Source organism: Emydura macquarii, unplaced genomic scaffold (genome assembly GCF_026122565.2).
Source record: "Emydura macquarii macquarii isolate MOO-44397 ecotype Brisbane River unplaced genomic scaffold, CSIRO-AGI_Emac_v2 contig_1386, whole genome shotgun sequence".
In the NCBI taxonomy this organism is placed as follows: domain Eukaryota; kingdom Metazoa; phylum Chordata; order Testudines; family Chelidae; genus Emydura; species Emydura macquarii.
Genome location: NW_027131523.1, coordinates 372,388 through 397,917, shown reverse-complemented (window position 1 = coordinate 397,917; position 25,530 = coordinate 372,388). Strand labels below are relative to the sequence as shown.

General features: G+C 61.7%; 4 protein-coding genes across 9 annotated transcripts; 1 reads left to right on the top strand and 3 right to left on the bottom strand.

Annotated features, from left to right (window-relative positions):
* Positions 1 to 2,707: 2,707 nt before the first annotated feature.
* LOC137155932 (galactoside alpha-(1,2)-fucosyltransferase 2-like) lies at positions 2,708 to 3,739 on the top strand. Its single transcript, XM_067552407.1, has one exon. It carries the CDS (start codon positions 2,708 to 2,710, stop codon positions 3,737 to 3,739), a length of 1,032 nt encoding a protein of 343 aa, XP_067408508.1.
* Positions 3,740 to 5,249: 1,510 nt separating this feature from the next.
* Positions 5,250 to 8,300, bottom strand: TNNI3 (troponin I3, cardiac type). The gene is made up of 7 exons (XM_067552087.1): positions 8,209 to 8,300; positions 7,866 to 7,907; positions 7,460 to 7,591; positions 7,164 to 7,253; positions 6,557 to 6,733; positions 6,351 to 6,456; positions 5,250 to 5,896 (listed from the first exon to the last, which is right to left on the bottom strand). Exons 3-6 carry the CDS (start codon positions 7,583 to 7,585, stop codon positions 6,355 to 6,357), a joined length of 495 nt encoding a protein of 164 aa, XP_067408188.1. The 5' UTR covers positions 7,586 to 7,591; positions 7,866 to 7,907; positions 8,209 to 8,300; the 3' UTR covers positions 5,250 to 5,896; positions 6,351 to 6,354.
* Positions 8,301 to 11,054: 2,754 nt separating this feature from the next.
* Positions 11,055 to 17,621, bottom strand: DNAAF3 (dynein axonemal assembly factor 3). 5 transcript variants are annotated; one of them, XM_067552439.1, is made up of 12 exons: positions 17,564 to 17,621; positions 16,953 to 17,039; positions 16,131 to 16,273; positions 14,862 to 14,955; positions 14,482 to 14,639; positions 13,281 to 13,457; positions 12,963 to 13,085; positions 12,457 to 12,579; positions 12,121 to 12,319; positions 11,696 to 11,810; positions 11,438 to 11,512; positions 11,055 to 11,360 (listed from the first exon to the last, which is right to left on the bottom strand). In XM_067552439.1, the coding sequence occupies exons 2-12, from the start codon at positions 17,035 to 17,037 to the stop codon at positions 11,081 to 11,083; spliced, it is 1,572 nt and encodes a 523-aa protein (XP_067408540.1). In that variant the 5' UTR covers positions 17,038 to 17,039; positions 17,564 to 17,621; the 3' UTR covers positions 11,055 to 11,080. The 5 variants fall into 5 exon arrangements, with proteins under 5 accessions (XP_067408540.1, XP_067408539.1, XP_067408543.1 ...); XM_067552438.1 differs by having other exon boundaries at positions 17,559 to 17,587; XM_067552442.1 differs by lacking the exon at positions 17,564 to 17,621 and having other exon boundaries at positions 16,991 to 17,051.
* A 1,801-nt stretch (positions 17,622 to 19,422) lies between these two features.
* Positions 19,423 to 25,264, bottom strand: SYT5 (synaptotagmin 5). Of its 2 annotated transcripts, none has more exons than XM_067552436.1 (8): positions 25,154 to 25,264; positions 24,696 to 24,874; positions 24,143 to 24,262; positions 23,704 to 23,871; positions 23,423 to 23,590; positions 23,033 to 23,150; positions 22,471 to 22,604; positions 19,423 to 22,166 (listed from the first exon to the last, which is right to left on the bottom strand). In XM_067552436.1, exons 1-8 carry the CDS (start codon positions 25,191 to 25,193, stop codon positions 21,957 to 21,959), a joined length of 1,137 nt encoding a protein of 378 aa, XP_067408537.1. In that variant the 5' UTR covers positions 25,194 to 25,264; the 3' UTR covers positions 19,423 to 21,956. The 2 variants fall into 2 exon arrangements, with proteins under 2 accessions (XP_067408537.1, XP_067408538.1); XM_067552437.1 differs by having other exon boundaries at positions 19,423 to 22,157.
* Positions 25,265 to 25,530: the final 266 nt, after the last annotated feature.

Below are 25,530 nucleotides of genomic sequence, written 5' to 3'. Positions count from 1 at the left end.
ATAGAGGGGAATAATCACTTCCCGCGACCTGCTGGCAATGCCCCTCCTAATGCAGCCCAATATGCCATTAGCCTTCTTGGCAACCAGGGCACACTGCTGACTCATCTCCAGCTTTTTATCCACCGTTACCCCCAGGTCCTTTTCTGCAGAGCTGCTGCCCAGCTCGTCGGTCCCCAGTCTGTAGCTGTGCATGGGATTCTTCCGTCCTAAGTGCAGGACTCTGCACTTGTCCTTGTTGAACCTCATTAGATTTCTTTTGGCTCAATTCTCCAGTTTGTTTAGGTCACTCTGTATCCTATCCCTACCTTCCAGGGTATCTACCACTCCCCCGAGCTTAGTGTCATCCACAAACTTGCTGAGGGTGCAATCTACCCCATTCTCCAGATCATTAATGAAGATGTTGAACAAAACCGGCCCCAGGACCGACCCCTGGGGCACTCCGCTTGTGACCGGTTGCCAGCTAGACATGGAGCCATTGATCACTACTCGTTGAGCCCTATGCTCTAGCCAGTTCTCTATCCATTTTATAGTCCACTCATCCAACCCATACTTCTTTAACTTGCTGATAAGAATACTGTGAGAGACTGGATCAAAAGCTTTGCTAAAGTCAATGTATATCACATCCACCGCCTTCCCTACGTCCACAGAGCCAGTCAGCTCATCATAGAAAGCAATCAGGTTGGTCAGGCATGACTTTCCCTTGGTGAATCCGTGTTGACTGTTCCTGATCACCTTCCTCTCTTCCAAGTGCCTTAAAATGGATTCCTTGAGGACCTGCTCCATGATTTTTCCAGGGATTGAGGTGAGGCTGACCGGTCTGTAGTTCCCTGGATCCTCTTTCCTCCCTTTCTTGAAGATGGGCACTAGATTTGCTTTTTTCCAGTCCTCAGGGACCTCCCCCTGTTGCCAGGAGCTTTCAAAGATAATAGCCAATGACTCTGAAATCACCTCAGCCAACTCCCTCAGCACCCTCGGGTGCATTGCATCCGGCCCCATGGATTTGTGAATGTCCAATCCTTCTAAATAGTCTTGGACCCGTTCCTTCAGCACTGTGGGATGTTCGCCTCCTTCCCATTCTGTGCCACCCAGTGCAGCAGTCTGGGATCTGTCCTTGTCTGTGAAAACAGAGGCAAAAAAGGCATTGAGTACCTCAGCTTTCTCCACATCCTCTGTCACTAGGTCGCCTCCCCCATTCTGTAAGGGGCCCACACTTTCCCTAATCTTCCTCTTGTTGGTAACATGCCTGTAGAAACCCTTCTTGTTCCCCTTCACGTCCCTCGCTAGCTGCAACTCCAACTGCGCTTTGGCCTTCCTGATTTCATTCCTGCACGTTCGAGCAGTGTTTTTATAATCCTCCCTAGTCATCTGACCAAGCTGCCACTTCTTGTAAGCTTCTTTTTTGCGTTTAAGTTCGCCAGGACATCTTTGTTAAGCCAAGCTGGACGCCTACCACATTTGCTATTCTTTCTGCACATCGGGATGGTTTGTTCCTATGCCCTCAATGAGGTCTCTTTAAAATACAGCCAGCTCTCTTGGGTTCCTTTCCCACTCATATTAGCCTCCCAGGGAATCCTGCCCATCAGCTCCCTGAGGGAGTCCAAGTCTGCTTTTCTGAAGTCCAGGGTCCATATCCTGCTGTTCTCCTTCCTTCTTTTAACTCGACCATCTCATGGTCACTGCTGCCCAGGTTGCCACTTCCCCTACCAAATCTTCCCTGTGTGTGAGCAGCAGGTCAAGAAAAGCACGGCCCCTAGTCGGTTGCTCCAGCACTTGCACCAGGAAGTTGTCTGCAACACTCTCCAAAAACTTCCTGGAGTGTCTGTGCTCTGCTGTGTTGCTCTTCCAGCAGATGTCCGGGTGATTGAAGTCCCTTATGAGAACCAGGTCCTGTGAACTGGAAACTTTCCCTAGTTCACTAAAGAAAGCCTCATCTACCTCGTCCTCCTGGTCTGGTCTATAACAGACACCCACCATGACATCACCTCCATCCGCCCACCCATCCATCCCCACACCCAACCCTCCATCCGCCCACCCATTCAGCCCCACAACCCTCCATCCACCCACCCATCCATCCCCACACCCAACCCTCCATCCGCCACCCATCCATCATCCCCATCCCCACACCCACCCTCCATCCGCCCACCCATCCATCCCCCACCCAACCCTCCATCCGCCACCCATCCATCCCCACACCCAACCCTCCATCCGCCCACCCATCCTTCCCCACACCCAACCCTCCATCCGCCCACCCATCCTTCCCCACACCCAACCCTCCATCCGCCCACCCATCCATCCCCACACCCAACCCTCCATCCGCCCACCCATTCATCCCCACAACACTCCATCCGCCCACCCATCCATCCCCACACCCAACCCTCCATCCGCCCACCCATTCATCCCCACACCCAACCCTCCATCCGCCCACCCATCCATCCCCCACCCAACCCTCCATCCGCCACCCATCCATCCCCACACCCAACCCTCCATCCGCCACCCATTCAGCCCCATAACCCAACCCTCCATCCTTCCCCACTTCCATTGGCTCGGACCATGGTCTATATACTTTCCAAGCGTGAGTGGAGAGGATTATCCCGGCAGTAGCTGGTCACGGTTTGTGGTGCAGATGATAATTAGACCCATCGATGAGGGTTTCAACTTCTTACACTCTCTTCCTCCAGGCCAGGAACGACCCCTGCTGCTCGGCGCCATGAATCCTGTGTTTTCTTTGGTTTCTTTCCGGTCAGTCCTCATGGTCTGCCTTTACCTGCTGGTTATCCTGGCCATTTCCACCTTCTTACAGCTGTACAGCCGGTTTCCCTATCCAGGGCAGAGGGACCTTGCTCCCAGTGACCCAGGGGAGCCCACACCCACCGCCACGGAGCGGGGCATGTGGACCGTGAACTCCATCGGGCGCCTGGGGAACCAGATGGGGGAATACGCCACCCTCTACGCCCTGGCCAAGATGAACGGGCGCCAGGCCTACATCCTGCCGGGGATGCACCAGCAGCTGGCGCCGCTCTTCCGCATCACCCTGCCCGTGGTCTCCAACGACGTGGTCCAGAGGGTCCGGTGGAGGAACTACGGGCTCCACGACTGGATGTCAGAGGAGTACAGGCACATCGAGGGGAAATATGTCCGGCTGACGGGCTATCCCTGCTCCTGGACCTTCTACCACCACCTCCGGCAGGAGATCCTCCAGGAATTCTCCTTCCACGACCACATCAAGGAGGAAGCCAGCCGGTACCTGGCTGGACTACGTGGGCAGCGCCGGAACGTGACCTACGTGGGCATCCACGTCCGGAGGGGGGACTACGTCCGGGTGATGCCCCAGATCTGGAAGGGGGTGGTGGCAGACAAGGCCTATCTGGAGAAGGCCATGGACTACTTCCGGGCCAAGTACCAGGAGCCGGTCTTCGTGGTGACCAGCAACGGGATGGCTTGGTGCCGGGAGAACATCAACGCCTCGCTGGGGGACGTGTATTTCTCAGGGGACGGGGCGGAGTCGTCGCCGGGGAGGGACTTTGCTCTTTTGGTCCATTGCAACCACACGATCATGACCATCGGGACCTTCGGCATCTGGGCCGGCTACCTGGCCGGGGGGGAGACTGTCTACTTGGCCAACTACACCCTCCCCGACTCCCCCTTCCTCCGGCTCTTCAAGCCCGAGGCCGCCTTCCTGCCCGAGTGGATCGGGATCGACGCTGATCTCTCCCCGCTGCTGCCGGGGTCGTCCGGCTAAAGGGGCTGAGCCGGTGACTTGGCCGATCGGCCCAGGAGTGGGCATCTGGGAGCCCCGGTCTGGGGCCGACTGAACTGGGGAAATTGGCACTGGGCTGGCGGGGTGCAGAGACACAGAGAAGCCCGTGACCTACATCGGAGAGCTTCTCATAGGCGTGTCCAGAGCGAAGGGACCATCTCCGGCCCTAAGGTTAACTGGCCAGAGGGGGGACGGGGTTGGAAGCCGGCACTCCTGCATTCCATGGTTGGCTCTGGGAGAGGAGTGGGGTCTAGTGGGTAGAGCAGGAGGGGCTGGAAGCCAGGGCTCCTGGGTTCTCTCCCCAGGAAGGAGGAAACACCGACATGCTTAGCTAGGAAAGGTAATGCTGGGTAAGCGTCGCCCGTCGGTCACGTTTTACGGTGTCCGTTTTCTATTGTTACTGTTTGCTTCCGTCCTCTGGCGTCTGTCTAGTGAACCCTCGCGCCTGCCCTAAATACACCGCAAATACACCCCCCCTTTGTGTCAGCCCAGGTGCCTGGGGGGCTGGGAAACGGCTCCTTGTGGGCAGAGGAGCTGGGCTTTCTGAAAGTAGCCAGAGTGAGGGAGGACTGGGATGGGGAGGGGAAGCTTCAAAGGACCCCGGGAACCGGGGCGCACGGCTTGTTAACCTGCAAGACAAAACCAGTGCTCCTGGGTTCTTCTCTCCCCGGCTGTGGGAGGGGAGTGGGGTCTAGTGGTTAGAGCGGCGGGAGGGGGCAGGGAGCCAGGGCTGCTGGGGTCTATCCTGAGTCCATGGGTGAGCGCAGAGAATTGCAGGGGGGGGGGGGGCTGAACAGGTGTAGCCAGCAAGGGACAGGCTCCCTGGCCCCCCCACCCCGAGCCAGCGAGGCCCCCTATGCTAGCCAGGGGCCGGCAGAGACAGACAGACGGGCCTCAGCCACTCCGAGGTGTTGTATTGGCCGATTTCAGAGCCAGGGGGGTGAGGCTGGGGGTTGGCTGTGGGTGGGGGCACACGAGACACAGACGGGGACCTGCCCACGAGCAAGGTGGCACTAGGGGGCGCTGGGCGGCAGGGGGAAAGGCAGGGGGCGCTCTCCCCTGGCAGGCAGGGCTGGCCCGAGGGGGGGGGGGGGCGGATTTAAAAACCGAGGCTGGGGCTGTGCGGTCTCCGGGGAAATATGAGCCTGCAATAAATCCAGGGACCTTTGGACTCTTCAGTGTCGCCCCACCCTGGGACCCAGCCCTTCCCGCCATGGGTGAGGCTGAGCGCGGGGGGCAAGGGGCAAGGGGCAGCACCCGGGTGTCCCTGACGGTGGCTTGGCAGGAGGGGGGCGGGGCGAAGTGGGAATGTTCTTAATGAAAAACGGTGCGGGCCTCAGTTTCCCCTAGGAATTATTGAAGTGTTTGTGTCGGGCGAAGGGCGCGACCTTTGCGGGGGCCACGAGAGGGCAGGTTTGGCTGCCTCGAGTCCCGGCGCACAGACAATGGCGCCAGGTGGGGGGTGCTTGGGTGACCCCCCCCCCCGCCCTGGAAAACAGACAAAGGCAAAGGCAGGAGGTGGCATGTCTGGGGCTGGCTGGCGGGGGGATGCCAGGGCGCAGGGCATCCTGCTGTGCGCCTGGCCGTAACCCCGGCCCAACGGGCCCCGCTGTACCCCGCTGGCCGAGAGCCCGCGGTTCGCAAGGGGGGGTGCACAGCCCCTTGGAGGCATCTCAGAACCCCCCCAGGTTGAGTGGTTAGAGCAGGGGGGGCTGGGAGCCAGGACGCCTGGGTTCTTTTCCCGGCTCTGGAAGGGGAGTGGGGTCTGGTGGGTTTGAGCCAGGAGCTTGAACAGGTTCTTCCACCTGGGGAAGGCGCCACCCAGAGGGGAAAGGCCCTGGGTCCCATCCCTCTCCCCCTCCCCCACTCAGAACCCGTCCAGCTTCCCCCACTCTGGACAGGGGCCAGCAGACAGACAGCTGGACGGACGCCCCCCCGGACACTCAGATGTTTTATTGGAGAAGGGCAGCTTTCAAAGCCAGGGGGTGACACTGCAGGGGACTGTGGCCAGGGGGTACCTGGGGGGAGGAAAGCAAGGGGGCAGAGAGGAGTGGAATCGGGGAAGCACTCGGGGGGGGGGGTCAGTTCTGGGGTCCATCATCTCTTCCTCTCCCGCCCCCAGTCTGCAAATCTCGGCTCCTGCAGGACAGAAAAACAAACACAAAGAGGAAATTGAAGCCAGGGAAGAATCGATGCCCCAGCCACAGCCTGCAACCGAGCTGGGCCACCCCAGCCCCACCTCTGCCAGCAGGGGGGCACCGGGGGGGGCACAGGGACAGGAGTGCCAGATGTGGGGGGGGGGCGCTGCCGGCCCCACCTCTCCCAGCAGGGGGCGCTGTGGGGCACAGGGACAGGAGTGCCAGATGTGGGGGGGGGGCGCTGCCGGCCCCACCTCTCCCAGCAGGGGGCGCTGTGGGGCGCGGGACAGGAGTGCCAGATGGGGGGGGGGGGGGCGCTGCCGGCCCCACCTCTCCCAGCAGTGGGCGCTGTGGGGCGTGGGACCGGAGTGCCAGATGTGGGGGGGGGGGGGCGCTGCCGGCCCCACCTCTCCCAGCAGTGGGCGCTGTGGGGCGCGGGCTAGGGGGGGTTTCACCTGCTCAGCCCTGTCCAGCTCCCGACGTCTCGAATTTCTTCTTCCGCCCCTCCATGCCGCTCATGGCGTCGATGTTCTTGCGCCAGTCGCCCACCTCCCGATTCTCCTGTGGGGAGAGGGGGGCACATCAGTCCTGAGACCCCCTGGGGGGGTTCCCCTGCTCCCCTTCCCCCCCCCCGTGCAGTCTCCCCCCCCTCCCCGCTCACTTTCTCGGCGTCGTCCTTCTTGACTTGCTTGAGGCTGGCCCGCAGGTCCATGGACACCTTGTGCTTGGAGCCCAGCAGCGCCTGCATCATGGCGTCGGCCGAGAGCCGGACCCGCCGCAGCGCCGGGCGCTTGAATTTACCCCGCAGGTCGAAGATCTTCTGGTTCAGATCCTCGATCTGGGGGAGGGGGCACAGGATGGGGGGGTCAGGCAACAATATAGGGTGCCATGGGGCGGGGGGGGGCTCAGCGGGGGATGCTCTCCCAGGGCAGTTAGGGCTGGGTGCTAGGGGGCACTGTGGGGCAGGGTGGGGGGGCTAAGAAGGGGGCGCTCTCCCCGGGCAGTCAGGGCTGGCGTCGATGCCCCAGGGCAGCACTAGGGGGCGCTGTGCTGTGGCGAGTGGGAGGTGGGCGGGACTGAGCTCAAGGGGGCGGGTCTAAACCCCATCCCTCTGGCACCATCTAGTGGCCATTTGTATTATTGCACCGGGAGGTTCACTCAGTTCTTCGGGTTCTTTTTGAGGGGCAGGTGCAGGGGGGGGTCTGGTCTGGAAGGGGAACTAGAGGGGGAGGCAGAAGGGGAGCCGGGGGGTCCCCTCTCGCCTGTACCTCATTGATGCTCTTGCTGACCCGAACCTCCATGTCGTAGCGCTCCTCATCCACGCGGTCCACATGGGAGTGCAGCTCCCTGCACAGCTCCTGCGAGGGGGGGATGGGGGTGTCAGTCAGTCCCATCCGGGGGAGGGGGCAGAAAGGAGGGGGAAAACGCTCCTCTCTCTGCCCCCCCTCCGATCCAGCCCCCCCCCCCTCTGGATTCATCCATGCCCCCATCCCTGGGCACGGCTGTCCCTGTGAGACCCAGCCCCGTTTGCCCTGCCTGGGGGGGGGGGCCGGGGGGGGGTTACCTGCAGCTCAGGCAGGGACAGGCTGGCCAGGGCGAGGGGGGCGCAGTGCTCGGCCAGGTACCGCTGCTTCTCCCGGCCCCGCTCCTCTTCCTCCTGTTCCAGGTCCTGCTTCGCCACCTGCAGCATCAGCGTCTGGGGGGCCAGAGGGGGAGGCTGGGTGACGCCCCTCGGTCTGACCCACGGGCCCATCAACCCCGGCATCCTGGCTTCCCTCCCACGGGCCCATCGACCCCGGCATCCCGGCTTCCCTCCCAGGCCCATGGGCCCATCTACCCCGGCATCCCGCCCTGCCCCTCCCCCTGAACCAGACCCACAGGCCCATCTACCCCTGTATCCAGCCCCCTCCCTGGACCAGACCCACAGGCCCGTCTACCCCGGCAGCCCGAACCCTCCCCTGAGCCGTTACCTTGAGTTGTAGTTTCCGCGATGCCGTGATCTTGGATTTTCTCTGCGTTAGAACCACAAGAGGGTATTTATTAGGTGAGTCACGGCAGCGGCTGGAGACCCAGACCCCATCGGCCGAGAGCGGGGCCCCCCGTCCCACCGGGCGCTGCAGTGACCCACAGCAAGCCGTGGTCCCCACCCTCAAGAGCTTCCAACCCAAACGGCCAAGGGGAAGGATTCCCCCCCCCACGCACAGATGGGGAAACTGAGGCCTCCAGCTTGTCCGGGGCCACACCCTAGCTCCCACAGGGAGTCCGGGACGGAGCCAGGGTCCCAGCCCCATAGCCTCTCACCCCAGCACCCACCTTGACGTGCGGCTCCGTCGCATAGGCCCGGTAGTTGGCCGAAGATTTGCGCCGGAGGGGTGGGACAGTGGATGGCGGTGGGCGCGATGGGGCCGGCTTGGGGGGCTCCGGTTCCTGGGGCCCTTCATCGGTTGCTTCTTCGTCCTCCTCCGCCACATCCTCCTCTTCCTCCTCCTCGTACTGCGGGTGGGGGGGGTGGGGATTCAGGGCGTCACCCCAGTTTGCACCGAGGTGCGGGGGTGAACTTGGCGAGCCAGGGACGGGTTTTCTATCCCCAGAGGAACAATAACCCCCCCCCCCATTAATTAAACCAAGGAGCCCCCCAAACTTGGAAAGTGGGTGGAGTCATTTATCGGGGGGGGGACAATGAGGGTGATACCAACTGGGGCAAAGTCCAGGAGTTTAAATATAGCGGGGGGGGGGGGGCGGGGTGGGGGGCCGGGAAAGGGGCAAAAGGTTTTCCCCTTCTAGGGGGCACCAGCTGGCTGGCTGGGGGGCCACGCGCCCCCCTCTGGGGGCACCGGCTCTCCGGCCCTTGGTCTCATAACCACCCCCCCCCCCCGCCCCACAGTGCCGCCCCATAGATTCCCCCGGCATAGCTGGGGAGAGAGGCCCCCCCTCCTCCTCCTTACGGTGACGTCCTCCCTGCAGAGACAAAAAGATGGTTTTGGGTTAGGCTGGGGCAGCCTCCCCCCCCCCCCGGCTCCTCCCCAGCGCCTCCCTTCTGCACACGCGCTCCATGCGTCTCAGCCCCTCACCAGGAAGGGGCTTTCGCCCCCTTTTGGTATTTGGGGAAACTGAGGCACGCAGCGGGGACGCAGCCACTCAAAATTCACATGGTCCCGGCTGCCAGCCCCCCGCCCTAATCTAACCTCTAGACCCCGCTCCCCTCCCACAGTGGGGGAGAGAACCCAGGCGTCCTGGCTCCCAGCGCCCCTCTCCCCCCGCTCTAACCACTAGACCCCGCTCCCCTCCCAGAGTCTGACACCTCAAAACCCAGCTACTCACTCGTCCGCCATCCACAGCAGGTGCGTCTCTGCGCAGGGCTGGGAGCAGAAGAGGGAAAAATATTATTCGCCCGGCACAGGGTCTGGATCGGGGCCCAGGGAACGGGGCGGGGGCCTTTCCCCTCTAGGGGGCGCCGGCGGGAGGGGGGGCAGGGAAATCGGCCCCGATCCGGCCCCAGGCGGAGCACTTGTTATCTTTCCCCCCCCCCCCCCACCCCGAGCCCTGGCTCCTTTGCCCCTATTTGGGGCGGGCGCCGCGCCGGGCCGATAAGCCCTAAGTGGTCGCTAAATATAAAGTCCCTTATCGCCGCAGTCTGCCGTGGGGGGCGGGGGAGGGGTACCGGCGGGCGGGGGGGGGCTGACCCATATGCCAGCTGGGGGCTCGGGGCAGGGGGCCCTTCCCAGCCTGGGGGGCTGGGGGGGAGGAGCCCTAGGGCTGGAAAATCCAGCCGGCGCCTGAAGGGGCTCAGATGGGGGGGAGGGGGGATTGGGCCAGATTTGGGGGGACAGGGGAGGGGTGGGGGTCGGGGTCCCCCTCGCTCATCCGGGTTGAAAGTATTCCCCTGCAGTCTGTCTCCCCGGCCCGGGGGTGGGGGAACAGTCCCCCCCCCCAAGGGGGCAGTGGGGGGAACAAGATCCTCCCCTCCCATATCCCCCCCAGGGGGGGCAGGATCGACCCCTCCCATCCATCCCCCCAGGGGGGCAGTGGGGGGTAGGATCCTCCCCTCCCACCCGTCCCCCCCGAGCGTGGGGCTCGGCCCCCCGGCTTACCTCGACTCTCCAGGTCCGGGGCGGCCGGTGGGGCTCTGGGCGGCCGATGGGGCCGGCGGGGTTAAGAAGCGCCTGGAGCCGCAGCCCGGCCTTGTAGGGCGCGAGGGGAGGGGCGGGGGCGGCCCCGACCAGAGGGGCCTGCAGGGGGGCGGGCCTGGGGGGCTGGGCCCGCGACGCTTCCCCACAAGCAGCTCCTGGTGCCCCCGGATCCGCGCCCCGCAGGGAGCGTTGTGCGGACAGACACTGGCTGGGGGGGGGGGGAAGGGCTGGGGGGCGGGCTGGAGCAGATGCCTGGCCGTTTCGCCCCCCCCCCCCCGCAGGTCTGGGTCACGGCCGGGGGCAGGGCGCCCCCTTGTAATGAAGTGGGAATGTGCGTAATGTTTTCTCTGCCTAGTGTGTGCGTGCCTCAGTTTCCCCCGTGCATTACTCCAGGATTTCGGTCTTGGGGTAAGGGCTGCGATCTTTGTAGTGATGGGGGGGGGGGCAGCACACCCCAAGGGCCAGCCAGAGGTGTTGGAGAGAGGGGGGAGCTCAGGTGACCTCCTGTGGCAGGGGGAAGGGGACAAAGGCAAGGGGGGGGTGGCTGATGCTGGGCAGCCCCCCCACGGGGGACCCCAGGGAGAAGAGCCCAGGAAATAGGGGCCCTGCCATACCTCCTGATTTCTGTGACCCCGGGCCCTGCTGCTCCCACGCTGGCTGAGCGCCCTGCTGTTCACAGGGGGGGCACATGGTCCCTTGAGGGTGTCTCAGAGGCCCCCCCCAGGCGCACCCCCCCGGGGGGACGCACCGCAGGGAGCTCATGGCAGAACCGGGGGCCGAAGGCTTCGAGGGCAGGGCCGGGAGGCGGAATGTCCTAGTGGGAGGGAGCCTGGAGGGGACCCACAGCACGAGCGTCCGGACTTCACCCCGCGCGCTCCTAGGGGGCTGAGCCTGTGGGGCTCCATCCCACCCTCCCGACCCCCAGCCCCACTCCCCCACCCCAGGATCCCCCCACCAAGCCCCCACCCAGCCCCGCTCCCCGCAGCCCGGCGCCCCCCACTCCCAAACAGCCACAATTCCACGGGGGGGATGATTTTATTTCCAGCCAAACAGCATTACCTGCGCCCCCCCCGGCCCACACCGCCGCGCTGGGCCGCAGGCAGACAGGAGGGGGCACATGTGCCCATCTTCCGGGGGACGCTGGGAGCAAGGAGGGGGCGAAGGGGGCTACTGGCAGAGGGGGCTCCGAGCCCCTCCTCCCGGCGCTGGAAGCGGGCCCAGGCCCGGTTCTGTCCGGCCGGCGTCTCATCCGGCACGAAGCCGGCCCCCGCGGCCAGAGCCGTCACCCGGTCGCTGAAGGCGGCTGCCTGCTCTTTGCGCAGGTCGGGCAGGAAGCTGTGGGGAGAAGAGGGGGTTAGAAGAGGGGATGAGGCGGGAGGGGGGGTGGATCTGCCCCCCAGGATGGCACTTACCTGGGCAGCTCAGTGATCAGCGTGGCGCAGGGGGCAGACACCAGCTGCAGCTCCGGGCTCAGGGCGTGCACCATGCTGGAAGGACAAGGCAGCGCGGCTGGAACTGGCTTTGGGGACTGGAGATCTGCTCCCCCTCCCAGAGCCGGGAATGGGACCCTGGCGTCTGGGCTCCCAGCCCCCCAGTTCTAACCACCAAGCCCCCCTTTCCCTGCCAGAACCAAGGCCAGAACCCCGGCGTCCGGGCTGCCAGCCCCCTACCTGCAGGAGAAGTAGAGCAGCTGGAAGCGCTGGTGGTACCGGCTCTTGCGGGGCAGCCAGGCCATGCAGCCAAGCGGCAGGAAGTGAATCCGGACGGGCCCGGGGCAGCTGGGCTCTGGGGGGGGAAACTGACACTGATCATAGCTGCGGTGTGGGGCGGGGAATCCCCCACAGCTGTGGGGTTGCAGGGGCTGCACTGAGTGAGCTGTGGAGGGAGAGGGAACGCCAGCGCTGGGGGGGCTGTGAGGCGGGGGGGTCCCCTCTCCACGGGGGAAAGGCTGGGAGTCCCCATACTAGAGGGGCAAGCAGTAGAGTATCGATGTGACAGACAGACAGACCCGGGGGCTGCAGGACAGACAAACAGAGCTGGGGCTGGAATCCCCTCAACTGTCCCCCTCCCCCGCCCCCAAGGCGTGAGGACTCACCATGATCCTGGAGGCCTGGATCTGGATTCGGGGCTGGGCTCCCCTGGGCAGGGGCGGCCCCACTGGCACCCTTCGGGGCGGGCGGCTGGGGGGCTGGGCTCCCCTGGGCTGGGGCGGGCGGCGGGGGGGTGTAGCGGGTCCCGGTTGCCAGCTCGTGGAACAGGGCTGTGACGTTGTACAAGGAGATCTCCTGGGCGCTCTGGAGACGCAGAGGAGAGAGAAGTGGGAGGGAGATCCCCAAAATCCTGCCCCCCCCCCAAAATCAGGGCTCCCTGATTTTCTCCCCACTCCCAGCATCCCTCTGAGGGGCTCCCCGATATCCCCTCCCTCCCCTACCTTGGCAGGGATCCCATTGACGGTTCCCAGCAGACTCGGCTCCTCGGACTCGATCCCGAAGGGGACGTACGGCCCCGTGGCGATGTCACCCCAGTACCCTCGGGCTGGCACTGACTCCCCCTTCTGGGGGGGGGAAACAGTGAGTTACCCACCACAGGAGACAGCCCCCCCAGATCCTCCCTGGGAGCATGGCAGCCCCCCTCCAATCCCCACCGAAGACCCCTGCCCCCTCCATCCCTATGGCCTGGGTTACGGCAGCCCCACTCCACCCCCCCATCTAAGACCCCCTCCACTCCCCACTGCCTAGACCATGGCAGCCCCCCCCAAAATTCCCCATCTGTGACTTCCACCCCACAGCTCTCTCCAGCTCCTCCCTCCCCCCCACTGAAACAATCTTCACGCCCCCTCCCTTGGGTTATGGGAGCTTCTCTTCTACAGCCCTGCCCCCTCTGCCGCCTTAGGCTCCAGCCCCACGTCCCCCCCCTTCGCGCCGCTCTGCTGCTCACGTGTCTCAGGAGCCTCCCGGAGGCCAAAGTTTTGTTGGGAACATCGTAGACGCCCTCCCGCAGCTCAAAGGCCACCCCCGTGTCCCGCCACCGGCAGTACTCACGCCCGCTGATTGCCTTGGCCTGCGAGGGGGGGCGAGAAGGGGGGTGAGAATCCCTGGCCGGGGTCTGCTGGATGGGCCCTCCCGAAAGGTGGGGGAACCCCACAGACACCCTGGAACCCAGCTGGGCGATTGCCCCCTAGTGCCGCACTGGGGGCCAGGGGAGAGCACCCCCTGCTGAGCCCCTGCCCCCCGGCACCACACCAGGGCAGCTCACCCCGCGCTCGTGCAGCTTCATGGTGAGGTCCCAGTCGCACACGCCACGGCGGGCGTCGTAACGCGTGCCCAGGTACTGCCGGACCCGCAGGTCCCAGAGCCGGCCGATCGGGAAGGCCTGCGGGTCCGGGTTCCGCCAGAATCGGAAGATGCCTTCCAGCTGATCTCGCTCCTTGAACTGTTGGACACAGAGCAACGGGGGGTGGAGACGGTCACCCTGGGAGCTGCCCTGCAACCCCCCAGCCAGGGTCACTACCCCCCCCCCTGCAGTGGGGAAACTGAGGCACAAAGCGGGCCTGCAAATTGCCACTAAAGTCACAGAGTGACTCAGCCAGGGACAGAATCCAGGAGTCCTGGCTCCCAACCCCCCCTGCTCTAACTCACTAGACCCCCTTCCCCTCCCAGAGCCCAGGACAGAACCCAGGAGTCCTGGCTCCCAGCCCCCACCTCACTAGATCACAGTCCTTCCTAGGTCCGACCCAGTGCCGCAGGAGATGGGGATACTGGAGTTAGTGGAGCACTGGGCTGGTGGATGGTTGAATACTGAGGTACAGGGGCCACTGCTGTGACAGGTGCAGTGACACCTCTGCTTTTTGATGAGCCCCTGGGGGGGGGATGTTCACGCTGCACCCAGCCCCCCTCTTTGCATCTCTCGGCCCCGCTCCTTATTTTCTGGGCGTTTCCGTGCAGAGCCTGAGCCTGCTTGGGTCAGCAGTGGGGACTGAACCCACGAGCTCTGGATCCTAGCACGAGGGCCTCATATCTAAACTGTATCTGCTCGGGGCAGTCGCAGCCTCAGGACCCTCCATGCTAGAGCAATCTCCATCGCTCTGTATCCCTGGCCTGGCCTCTGCGTTATTTCCCACGTCCCCAATTCATGTTCCTCTGCAATTGTTATCAGGGACAAATTTGTTTATGAGACTACAACTCCCACGATGCACTGTAGCCATGTGACCACCATGACGTATGCCTCCCCTACCCAGCGAGACAACGGTGCATCTTGGGAGACATAGTCTGGCTTGGGAGCCTGGCCCACAGAGGATAACAGGAGCGTGAGGCACCTGAACTACAGCTCCCATAAGGCACCGCGGTGGCATTTCCCGGCAGCCTGCTCTAACCACTAGAGGGGGGCAGAGCACTGCAGGGGGTCGGTCCCAATCACGGGAAGGCCGTGGCCATGCCGGGAAGTGATGGGGACCCACCTTCAGGGCCGACATGTCCACGGCCCCCAGGCGGCACTGCTGGAAGTCCAGGTCGGTGGCGTAGCGGATGAACAGGTCTGATTTCTCCTGCAGGTAGGCGGCCGTCGAACTGCGGATCAAGCTGTTCCCCAGCAGCTCCAGGAACATCTCGCTCTTCTCTGTGGAGTGGAGAGGCGGGTGCTGCCATTACAGGCTGCTGCTCCCCCAGCACCGGTACTGGGAGCCCGGACTCCTGGGTTCTCTCCCCAGCTCCAGGAAGGGGATGGGGTCTAGCGGTCAGAGCAGGGAAGGGGCTGAAAGCCAGGACTCCTGGGTTCTATCCCAGCTCCGGGAGAGGAGTGCAGGCTAGTGGTCAGAGCAGAGGATTTAGTGGCCTTTACCTTGCAGACCCATTTTTTCCGGAGACTCCAGGGCAAGGCTGAGAAAGAGCAGCTGCCGGCCCAGCACCTCGGGGTTATTCTCCACGATGTAGAACTGAGACGACGAGGGAAAGAAAACAAGCTGCCCTGGGAAGAGTCGGCATCCATGCAGGGGCAGGTGTTATAGATTCTCCCACCCCAGAGGGGCCGCATCTCAGCGCCGGATGAGGGGTCCCCACATAAACAGCCCCCATGCCCCACCGCAGAGTGGCTGCATCTCAGCATGGGGCGAGGGGTCCTTCCATACACAGTAAAAAACCTGTAAGGAGCTTTGGGATCTTGTGGAATAAGGGACCCTGATATAAATGTATCTTTCTACAACACAGCCCTGACTTTGCCTGTGAACCCCACTAGGCCAGGCTGTCACTTCCACTGCGGTAAAAAGCTCAGGCTGTGAAACTGGGAGCTCCCGGCTACTCCAGCACCACCTGTCCCAGGAGGGTCGCCATGGGGCAGTTGAAGCTGCAGAACTCTTTTAAGATTGCTCCTCACGCTTCCCTTCCAAACCTTTCTCTCCCCCTGGAGTAACCCTCCACCCTTCCCATGCCCCCCAACTAGGGGACACAGCGAGAGGTGGAGAGTGATCATTTGGTGCAGAAGGGAGTCCTGGGGGATGCTTAGATACGAGGCATCGGGGGCTGTGAGAGGGGGCCTTGCAGCGTTGGAGCTCTCCGGCTGTGCCAGGCCCGCGCTCCCCCAGCCCCGCCACATGTGTCACCAGCCTCGGGATGCCCCGCGGAATAAACCGTCCTCGTTTCACCCGCCAGCCTGATGAATTCTGACGCCAGCTCAGAAACAGGCTGCGGGCGGCTGCCATGGCCCTCGTTGGCAGAGATTTTGCTGCAGCCTCCGCCGACTCCGGGGATGCGGCTGAGTGAAAGGCTGGGCTGTGGGAGCAGGGATCCCGAAGCCCTTCCCAAATGGGGCAGGCTTGACAATGGGTCATAGCTAGGGATAGAACCCAGGAATCCTGGCTCCCAGCCCTCCCAATCTGGCACTAGACCTCATTCCCCACTCCCCTTCTAGAGCTAGGGATAGAACCCAGAAGTCCTCGAACCCAGCCCTCTGCTCTAACCACTAGACCCCACTCCCCTCCCAGAGCCAGAGATAGAACCCAGCTCTCCAGAGACCCTCAGGACTGTTCACGCCTGTGCTCTAACCCCTACACTACACTCCTGCACCATGCAGGCCAGGTGAGAGGGTGGGTTGCAGGGAAGGGGGTTCACCTACATTGAGCCTCCTCTGTGGCCAGCGGTGGGCTTGACTCATGGTTTTGAGGATGTGCCGGCCATCCACAGAGCCCACCAGCAGGATATTGAGCTCAGGCAGGTCATCCTGCGACAGGCAGAGATGGGCCAGGGAGCTCTCCAGACCTGCAGGGAAAACAGAATGGGTGCATCTCGGCCCTGTATAACCAGCCCAGAGAGGCCTTGTCTCAGACCAGGTGAGGGGTCCCTATATAACCAATCACTGTGCCCCACCCCAGAGGAAGTCACATCTCGGCACTGGGTGAGGGGCCCCTGTATAAACAGGTCCTTCCACGCCATAACACTTAAACAGCAAAGCTCAAAGGCAACCCATTTAAACTGGGAAGGGGAACACAACACAGTTACACTGCAGAACTCACTGCTGCATGTCCAAGAGGGATCAGATCTTGGAATAAGTTTAAAGGAACTGATTCCACCCCGTGAGGTGGAACAATAGACTGGAAGGGATGATCCCCCCTGGGATGGGGGAATAGACTGGAAGGCATGATCCTGGCTCTGTCCCCCAAGGGACAGGGAAGAATAGACTGGAGGGGTCAATGCCGCCACGCTGGGCCCCCCGAGACAGGGAGCGGCCAAGAGTTGGATCATCAGCTCTTTGGGGCAGGTTTTCCTTGTTCTGGGTCTGTACAGCGCCTAGCACCATGGGGGGGCTGGTCCGTAAGTGGGGCTCCCAGGCGCTACCGTAATACACTTAATTATGTGCAGCACCTAGCACCATGGGGGGGCTGGGCCATAAGTGGGGATCCCAGGCGCTACCGTAATACAGGTGACGAGGGGGACCCACATTCCCTCTGCAGGTCGAGCGCGGGGGAGAAGCCCCACCAGCAGGTGGTGCCAAAGCCGTCGCCGCTGCCAGCTGCCGTTGTCATGGCTGGAAAACAAAGTCCCGGTCACGTGCACCCCGCTGGGGTGTGGGTCCACCGGGGGGCTGCCCCCCTCAAACCTACCCTCTGCCCGCCCTACCGATCCCTGGCCCCCCTCTTCCCTCATCTCTCCCCCCCCACCTACTCCCCTGCTGTCCCCATATCTACCCCTCCCCTGCTGGCCCTCTCCCCTCTGCCACTTTCAGCCCCCCCCTTGCTCTCCCTTCCCCTTACCCCGTCCCCACTCCTGGAAATCACCTGCACCCCACTGACCCCGTCCCATCTCTTCCCCACACTGCACCCCGCCTCCACTTACCCCGCCACCCCACACCGGCCCCACTGCCCCCACCCCACACTGCCCCCCACCCCCACACTGAACCCACTGACCCCACCCCATCCCACATCGCCCCCCCTTACCCCACACCAGCGCCACTGCCCCACCCCACATCGCCCCCCCTTACCCCGCCACCCCACACTGACCCCGACCCACCCCACCCCCCCATCCACTTAAACCCTCGCCCACTCACCCTACCCTGCTGCCTCCCTAGGGACCCGCCCCTTCCGAGACGGGCAGGGCTCCGGGCCAATGGGCTGCGGGGCCGGGCCGCTGGTCCCACCAACGGCAGCGCGGCTGGGACGGGGCAAGCCGCTCGGTTGCACCGCGAGACGCGGTCGCCATGGGAACGGGGCCTGCGCTCCCTGGAGGGCCCTCTCCGGGGTTACCCCGCCCCCTCCCATCACACCCCGCCCCCTTCCCCTCTGAGACTCCGCCCCCCGGGGATCCCCGCCCCCTGCCCTTTGCCTGCCCCCCTGAACCCCACTCAGGGCCCCCCCAACCGCCAGCCACTGGCCCCCCTGCCCCATCCCCAGATCCTGCCCCCCAACCCCAACCTTGCCATGGGGCTGACCTGTCCACCCCCCCATCCCTCTGTCTGTCCATCCACCCCTCTGCCCACCCCCAGCCATCTGTCTGTCCCTCCCTCCCTCCACCCCCTACAGTCATCCCTCTGTCCATCCCCCCTCTGTCTGTCCACCCCCCATCCCTCTGTCTGTCCATCCACCCCTCTGCCCACCCCTGTCCATCTGTCCCTCCCTCCCTCCACCCCCTACAGTCATCACTCTGTCCATCCCCCCTCTGTCTGTCCACCCCCACATCTCTCTGTCTGTCCATCTCTCCATCCACCCCCTACGCTCCTCCGTCCATTCTCCCATCTGCCCATCCCTCTGTCCATCCATCCCCATCCACTCCTCGCTCCCTCCCTCTACTCACCCCTCTGTCCATCCATCCCTATACACCCTCTGTCCACCCCTCCAGCCCTATACACTCCATCCATCCATCTATCCCCATATACCCTTCATCTAATCTATCTATCTGTCTATCTATCCATCCCCATACACACCCCTCTGTCTAATCCAATCCAATCCATCTACGTTTGCCCTAGACACTCGTCTGTCTAATCTGATCTGTTAGTCTATCTATTCGTATGTATTTATCCCCATACACACGCCTTTTTGTATCAATGAATACAGCTGTCCGTCCATCCGTCCAGCCCTCCCTCTGCACACCTATCTGTCTCTTTCTTTCCTTCTTTCTCTGCATCCCCCATCTCTCATCCTGTCCCCGTCTCGCCCTCTCCCACACACTCCCTCCCCCCTTGCCTCTCCTTAATTGCACACAATGAATTACGTCTCCGGGAAGGAAAGATTTTCATCTTCCTATAAAGCCCCTGTTGTTCCCGGATTGGCAAGGGATTTGCTGGGGGACAAAGTATTTAATGCCATAATTTGCTTCAGATCAGCAGGCCCCGGCCAGGGCTCCTAAGCAGGCTGGGCCTGGCAGGTGGCGGACACCTGTTCTCCCGCTGGGATTACAAAATGTAGCTAACGGCAGCAGATGTGAAAGGCCTCGTGCTGCAGCCAGGACCACGCCACGAAATCAGCCACAAGCTGCGGGGAAAGTCTAGAACAGCTCTTTAAAGCCTGGTCTCTCGTGAGCTCTGGGCTGGTTGTTACTGTACGGTCCCTCACGAGCAGTGGAATGGCTTGTTATTGTAGGGTCACTCACTAGCCCCAGGCCATATGGGACAGTTTGTCACTCACGAACTTTGTGCTGGTTTGTTATGATAGGGTCTTTTGCGAGGACCAGGCCTCACTTGTCATGGGTGAACATTGAGATACGTGTGCTGATTTGTTCTATAAACGGAGAGTGTGATGAGAAAGTGGATTGGAGTCAACCGGGGCTGAGACCACTCTCGCTAACCTGGGTGTAAACCAGGAGTAACTCCACTGAGGTCACTGGAGCTGGTTCCCATCTCCCTCACCCCCACGTAAATCAGGAGTGACTCCACTTTTACCGTCCTGCTGGAGACCGGGAGGAACACACCTCGGAAATATAGAGCGGTTCGATTTATTCCTGACCAAAGGACATTACCGCGCAGCCAAATACATCGATACGAAAATCTGTTCAAAAGGGGTGCGGCTTATAAAGGGGAGCGCCGCTAAGGGGCGGGGGTCCTCAAAAAGGGAGGGCGGGGGCAGAATCCACACACATCACAGGTTACAACATCCTCTTTGGCCTGTACACGATCCCATCCGCCATTATCCTACTCCCGGCCTGGCGGTGGCCATCTTGAGCAGTGGCCGTCATGTTGCTTACGGCTAGAAGTTGAGGCTGAACCGGGGGAAGGTGGTGGAGTGTTAGACAGCTAGTGAGGGCCAGGCCAATGGAATTACCACCCAGCCAGGCCTTACAGGCAGGGTGGCAGACATCTTGGAGGGCGGCCATCTTTCCTGGCAGCTTGGCTGGACTCTCGCTCAAATTTGGGACCCAGAAGGAGGCAACGGAGCGGAGAAGATTTAAACCGGGGGTGGAGGGAAGGCATGTCTTAGGCCCCAAAGGATACTAGTTCTACATGCTTGCTGGGTCGATACAAGAAACAAAATGGTGAATAGGACCCAGGAGTCCTGACTCCACCCCCCTGCTCTAACCACTAGACCCCACACCCCTCCCAGAGCTGGAAAGAGAACCCACAAAATCCTGGTGCCCAGCCCCCCTGCTCTGACCACTAGACCTCACTTCCCTTCCAGAGCCGGGGGGGTGGGTTATCATAATAATACTGAATCACCTCCTCAAGGATGTTAATTAGCTAGCACCTGCCAGTGGCAATGACCAGCTGCAAGATTTGGTACAATAGGAGCCCGGTGGGAACCAGCTCAGCCTGGTTTCATTGGTGCAAGTTGAGTCAATGGCAAAAAGACCGAAACAAAACATCAAGGGAGATGAATTAAACCGAGCCAGGTCATAATCCTACCAGGTGCTGGGAAAGCGGGAGCGGAGCTCTCTGATGCTGGTGCCTTAAAGGGATGGGCCCATTTTATGGCCTCCGTTCTAAAGGAGCCTGTGTTTGGAAGCTGGGTCTCATGTGTAAAGCTGCTGGAAACTCATTTGCAACAGGTCTAAATGTCCGAGGACCAACTGTCCCACGTGCACCCAGGAGACAGTGGCCAGCGGAGGATGAGCTGAGCAAGGCGTATGTATTTGAATGCTGGCCCTCATGTGTACACTCGTTGTAAGCTTATAGTAAACATGTTTGTAAACTAATGTTAAACCTGCTGTAAACTCACAGTGAACCTGTTGTAATCATGTTTGTAAACCAACAGAAAAACCTGCTGTAAACCCATAGTAAACCTGTTGCAAACCTATAGTAAACGTGTCTATAGTGAACCTGTAGTAAACCCACAGTAAACTCACTGCAAGCCTATAGTAAACATGCAGCCAACCTGTTGTAAGCCTATAGTAAACATGTTTGTAAAACAGTAAACCTGTTGTAAACCCATAGTGAACATTTTTGTAAACTATTAGTAAACCCATAAAGAACCTGTTGTTAATCTCTTGTAAATCTCTAGTGAACCTGTTGTAAGCCCACAATAAACGCATTGTAAGCCTATAGTAAAAATGTTTGTAAATAGTAAACCTGTTGTAAACCCATATTAGACCTATCATCAGACCACAGCAAGCTTACAGTAAACTTGTCATGAGTCTGTAGCAAACCCATAGTAAATATCTTGTAAATGTAGAATAAACATATTGTAAAGCTGTAAATAAACCTGGAGCCAATCTATAGTAAAGCTATTATGAACAGATTTACAACAGGATTACATATGAAGCCTAGTTTTAAAATATGGCACCCTGCTATAACATCCAAATGTGTGAAGCTAAGTGTAACCACAGAGTGAACCTGTTGTAAACCATTAGGAAACACATAGGAATCAAATCTACAATAGGGTTACACATTAAGCTTAGTTTTCAAAGGTGGCAGTGTGCTACAGCATCCAAGTAGCTAAGTATATTGTAAACGCATAGTAAACAAAGTTGTAATAGTTTCACACAGGAGACTTGTGAGATCCAAACCTGGAAATCTTTAGGATGCCTCCGCTACAGATTTACAAGAGATTTACATGAGAGGCCTAGCTTTTAAGTGTTGTCACCATAATAAGACATCCACCTGTGTAAAGCGACGGTAGCCATAAAGTAAACCTGTTGTAAGCCATCAGTAAACAGATTTACAATAGGTTTACACACAAGACCCAGTTTTCAAATGTGGCAGCACAACATGATGTGTAAACCTACTGCAGTCCTATCGTAACCCCACAGTAAACCTATAGTAACCCCATAGTAACCCCATAGTAAACCTCTCGCCAGCTTCTCAACACAACGCAAACCTCATCGTTCACACAACGCATCAGAAACAGGGTTTTCTCGAACGTGTTTTGACAGGAATGGCTCTGAAAGAGGAAACAGGCTCACAGGCAGCCCCACACACACATTCTCCAGAGGCGCCTCACTCACGCGGTCCCACTCGCTCAGGACGGGAGATGGGATGACTGCCCGCCGGCTAGGCCAGCCTGGGGGGGGAAGAGGGGCCTCAGGAGGTCTTCATGCCGATGGCCGCGTCCACCTCCTCTTCCGTCTGCAGGGTGTGCCACTGGGCGATGGGGCGCCGGGGATTGGCCAGCATGTCGGACCAGTGGCGCAGCTCCGTGCCCGTGGCGTTGCAGCCCACGAAGACTTTCCCGATGGCCTCATTCTTGCCCAGCTTGTCATAATCCAGGACGGTGAGAACAACCTGGACTTTCTGCCGGGGGAGGAGAGACGGCACCGTGAGCTCATCTACCCCAGCGGGAAACCTGCCAGGGCCACGGACTTCTCCCCACAGGGGTGCCACTAGCCGGGGCTTTCCCACGCGTTGCGAGCTTCCCTGCAGCAGTGTCCTCAGCTGAGGCTTCCCCAGCGCTGCGATCTTCCCTCGCAGCAGTGACACGGGACTCAGGGCCCTTCCCCTCTAGGCAGCGCCGGCTCCCATCCGGCCCCAGGGCGGGGAGCTGCCTGGCTCAGAGTTGGGGGGGGCAGGGGCGGGGGAGGTGGGGAGGAGAACTCACCTGGATCTGTTCAAAGGGCACCTCGAAGCTGAAGGATTCGTTGTAATAAGGGTTCAGCGTGTTTTTCTTAATGGTCGTTTTCTTCTTCTTCAGCCGCTTGCCCCCCTGCATCAGGTGGATTTTCACGTAGGGATCTGGGAGGCCGGGGGAGAGACGGATCAGAACGGAGACCCCAGGCCCCACCTGAGTTGGGTCTCACGAGCCCCCCTCCCCCACCTTCCCAGCCCCCCAGCTATAGGGTTATGCTGGCCTATGCAAGACCCTCCGCACCAGTCTGGTCCGAGCCCAGACACATGAACCCCTGAGCTGGGCCTCCAGGCCCTTGCGGGAAAACTATCCCACACTTCCTGGGTCCAGCTGGCTCAAGCACCCCAGCAAGGGTGTTGGGGCCCGAGTCCAGGGTGTCAATGGAGACTGACCACATGGACATCCAGGTGTGAGCCTGACTCACGGTGGGCAGAGCTGGGGCCTGGGCCGGGGCACTGCTCCAGGGCAGCTCCCAGCACCGGGGTCCCCAGCTGGGGCACTGCTGGGAGGGAGCTCGCAGCGCCGTGCGTTTCACCTGACAGCCCCCCCACATCCATCTTCTTCAGGTTCTTGGCTTCCAGCACGATGACGGTCAGTTTGCCGGCCGTGGGGACGTAGCGCAGGGAGAAGCAGACGTCCCCCAACTTCTCCTGCTGTGGGGCAAAAGGGGGGGGAGGGTGACATGGTCAGACTGGGGGGTGGGAGGCTGAACTGCACCCTCCCCCTCAGCCAATTCTCCCCCTGGAATCCTAGCTCCAGGGAGCCCAATCTCCCAACACATTAGCCAAGGTTGCCCCCCGGGATTCCCCACCAGGGAGCCCCTCCCCGCAGGGAATCTCCCTCCCAGCATGCTGGGGTTCCCCCCCCCCGCAAAGGGGAGGGGCACAGGGTTGCCAGGCGACAGGGCCTGAAGGCGGGGCCTCACCTCCTCCCTCTCGGCGGACTGCAGGTCCCGCCACTCCTCGATGAGGTGGGCCAGGTCCACGGAGCTCATGGGGACCCGCAGCTCCCCGATGGCGTCGTGCTTGGAGAAGCGGTCGAAGTCGTAGACGGCCATGACCAGCGTCTTCCCGCCCAGCTCGGCGTAGGGGATCTGTGGGGCGAGAGCTCAGCGTGGGCCCACCTCCAGCGGGGGGGCTGCGGGGCGGGAGTGAGGGGCGCCGGCAGAGCTGGGGGGGTCTGCGGGTCGGGAGCGAGGGGCGTTACCTTGAAGGCGAAGGACTCGTTGAAGGTGGGGTTCAGGGTTTTGCGATGTACTTTGGTCTCGTGTTTTTTCTTCTTCTCGGGGAGCAGGAAGACCTTGACGTAGGGGTCGGACGTGCCCCCGATGTCCAGCGCCGGCAAGTCGGCCGCCTGGATGATGCCCACCACCAGCTGGGAAAGGGTTAAAGGGAAAAGGCCAGGTGTGACACAGGGCGTCTGCAGCGCTGTGAGCTTCCCCCCCAGCAGTGCCCCAGCTGGGGGGACTCAGGTTCTCTCCCCAGCTCTGGGAGGGGAGGGGAGTGTAGTGGTTAGAGGGGGGGCTGGGTGCCAGGACTGCTGGGTTCTCTCCCCAGCTCTGGGAGGGGGGTTTCCTGGGTTGGAACTGGGAGGGAGGAGAGCCCGGATGCCTGGGTCCCACAGCAGGCCAAGCGGGCGCCCCCACCTGCCCGTTCTGGAAGTCGTAGTCCAGGGAGTACTGCAGCTTGCCCAGCTTCTCCTGCGGCTTCTCGTCCTTGGCCTCGGGCAGCAGGGCCGGGTCCAGATCCTCGATGTCGGGTTGCACCTGGGAGGACAGGACAGAGAGGGGGGATTAGAGAGACAGACACACCCCCCTGCATCCACCCCCCACCTCAGGGACACACGCAGGGTCATTCCCCTCCAGCGGGGGGGTGGCAGGGACACACACCTGACCCATAACATCTGCCCTCTGACCGCCCCGCAACTGCTCCCCCCCCCCGGTGGTGCGTCTCCCCGCCCCCCATCCCGTCCCGTCCATCTGGAGTCCCCCCAGGTGGCCGCCAAGGTCAGAGACTTAGGCAGCTGGGAGGCTCAGGAGATAAGCAGATCAATGGCAGCTCAGTCCAGAACTGAGCCCCCGGCCCTTGGACCGGGCGGCCCCCGGAGGGCAAAGGACCCGGTCCCCATTTCCCGCCCCAGCCAGCCAGTCCCGCGCCCTGGGGCCGGGTGGGAGCCGCTCCCCCTCCAAGAGTTCTCACCTTGTCGATGTAGCTCATGCCCAGCTCCTTCACCTCTTTCAGGTTGATCTGCGCCTTCACTTTCTCCTTCGCCTTCTTCCCCTTCTTCCTCTTGCTGCATTTCTTGCAGGCGCAGAAGCAGCAGCAGAGCAGCAGCAGAGCCACCACGATCAGGATGGTGGCTACGGCCCAGGGCGGGACTGCGGCAAGGACAGGGCAGCAGTGAGGTGCGGCTGCCTCTGGGGTGGGGCACGGGGCTGGCTGGACGGGGAGTCCTTGCCCGGCGCCGAGATGCGGCTGCCTCTGGGGTGGGGCGCGGGGCTGTGGGGTGGGGAGGCCTCGCCCGGTGCCAAGAAGTGGCCTCTCTGGGGTGGGGTGCTGGGGCTGTTAATACAGGGACCCCTCACCCGGCGCCAAGATGCAGCTGCTGCTGGGGGGTGGCGCGGGGCTGTGGGGCAGGGATCCCCCTGAACACTCACTTGGCAGTTTGCTGAGCTCATTCATGAACTTGTCCTTCATGTTGGCGAAGACGTTCTCCTTTCTGGGTGTCTCGGTGGCATTCGGGGCCGGCTCGGCAGGAGACGCCGTCACCTCCGAGGCCAGTGCGGCCGATCTCCGAGCTACGTTCATCTCTGCACCTGGGGGAGGCACAGGTCTGGGTCATCCCATAGCCACCCAGGCAGAGTCCCTGCCCCGAGTGTGCCCGACACCTGCCCAGGTCTGCCGAGGGCCTGAATCAATTGCTCAGAGAGGCGTGAACTGCCCCGAGTGCCCCATGTATCTTGCTGGGGTAACTCCCAGCCCCACTGCTATGGGAGTCCCCACCTACCCCTCCTTGGAGGGGGCTCTGTCTGTG

Excerpts from the sequence above, each read along its gene's own strand:
- LOC137155932 (XM_067552407.1), top strand. The coding sequence starts at position 2,708 with ATGAATCCTGTGTTTTCTTTGGTTTCTTTCCGGTCAGTCCTCATGGTC.
- TNNI3 (XM_067552087.1), bottom strand. The coding sequence starts at position 7,585 with ATGCTGCAGGTGGCGAAGCAGGACCTGGAACAGGAGGAAGAGGAGCGG. Across the intron at positions 7,254-7,459 it reads TGTCCCTGCCTGAGCTGCAG|GAGCTGTGCAGGGAGCTGCA; the intron begins GTAACCCCCCCC and ends CCCCCCTCGCAG. Across the intron at positions 6,734-7,163 it reads TCAGCAAGAGCATCAATGAG|ATCGAGGATCTGAACCAGAA; the intron begins GTACAGGCGAGA and ends CCCCTCCCCCAG.
- DNAAF3 (XM_067552439.1), bottom strand. The coding sequence starts at position 17,037 with ATGACAACGGCAGCTGGCAGCGGCGACGGCTTTGGCACCACCTGCTGG. Across the intron at positions 13,458-14,481 it reads TGGACATGTCGGCCCTGAAG|TTCAAGGAGCGAGATCAGCT; the intron begins GTGGGTCCCCAT and ends TGTGTCCAACAG. Across the intron at positions 11,361-11,437 it reads CTGATCACTGAGCTGCCCAG|CTTCCTGCCCGACCTGCGCA; the intron begins GTAAGTGCCATC and ends TTCTCCCCACAG.
- SYT5 (XM_067552436.1), bottom strand. The coding sequence starts at position 25,193 with ATGAAGGACAAGTTCATGAATGAGCTCAGCAAACTGCCAA. Across the intron at positions 24,263-24,695 it reads GCATGAGCTACATCGACAAG|GTGCAACCCGACATCGAGGA; the intron begins GTGAGAACTCTT and ends CTGTCCTCCCAG. Across the intron at positions 23,591-23,703 it reads ACGAGTCCTTCGCCTTCAAG|ATCCCCTACGCCGAGCTGGG; the intron begins GTAACGCCCCTC and ends CTCGCCCCACAG.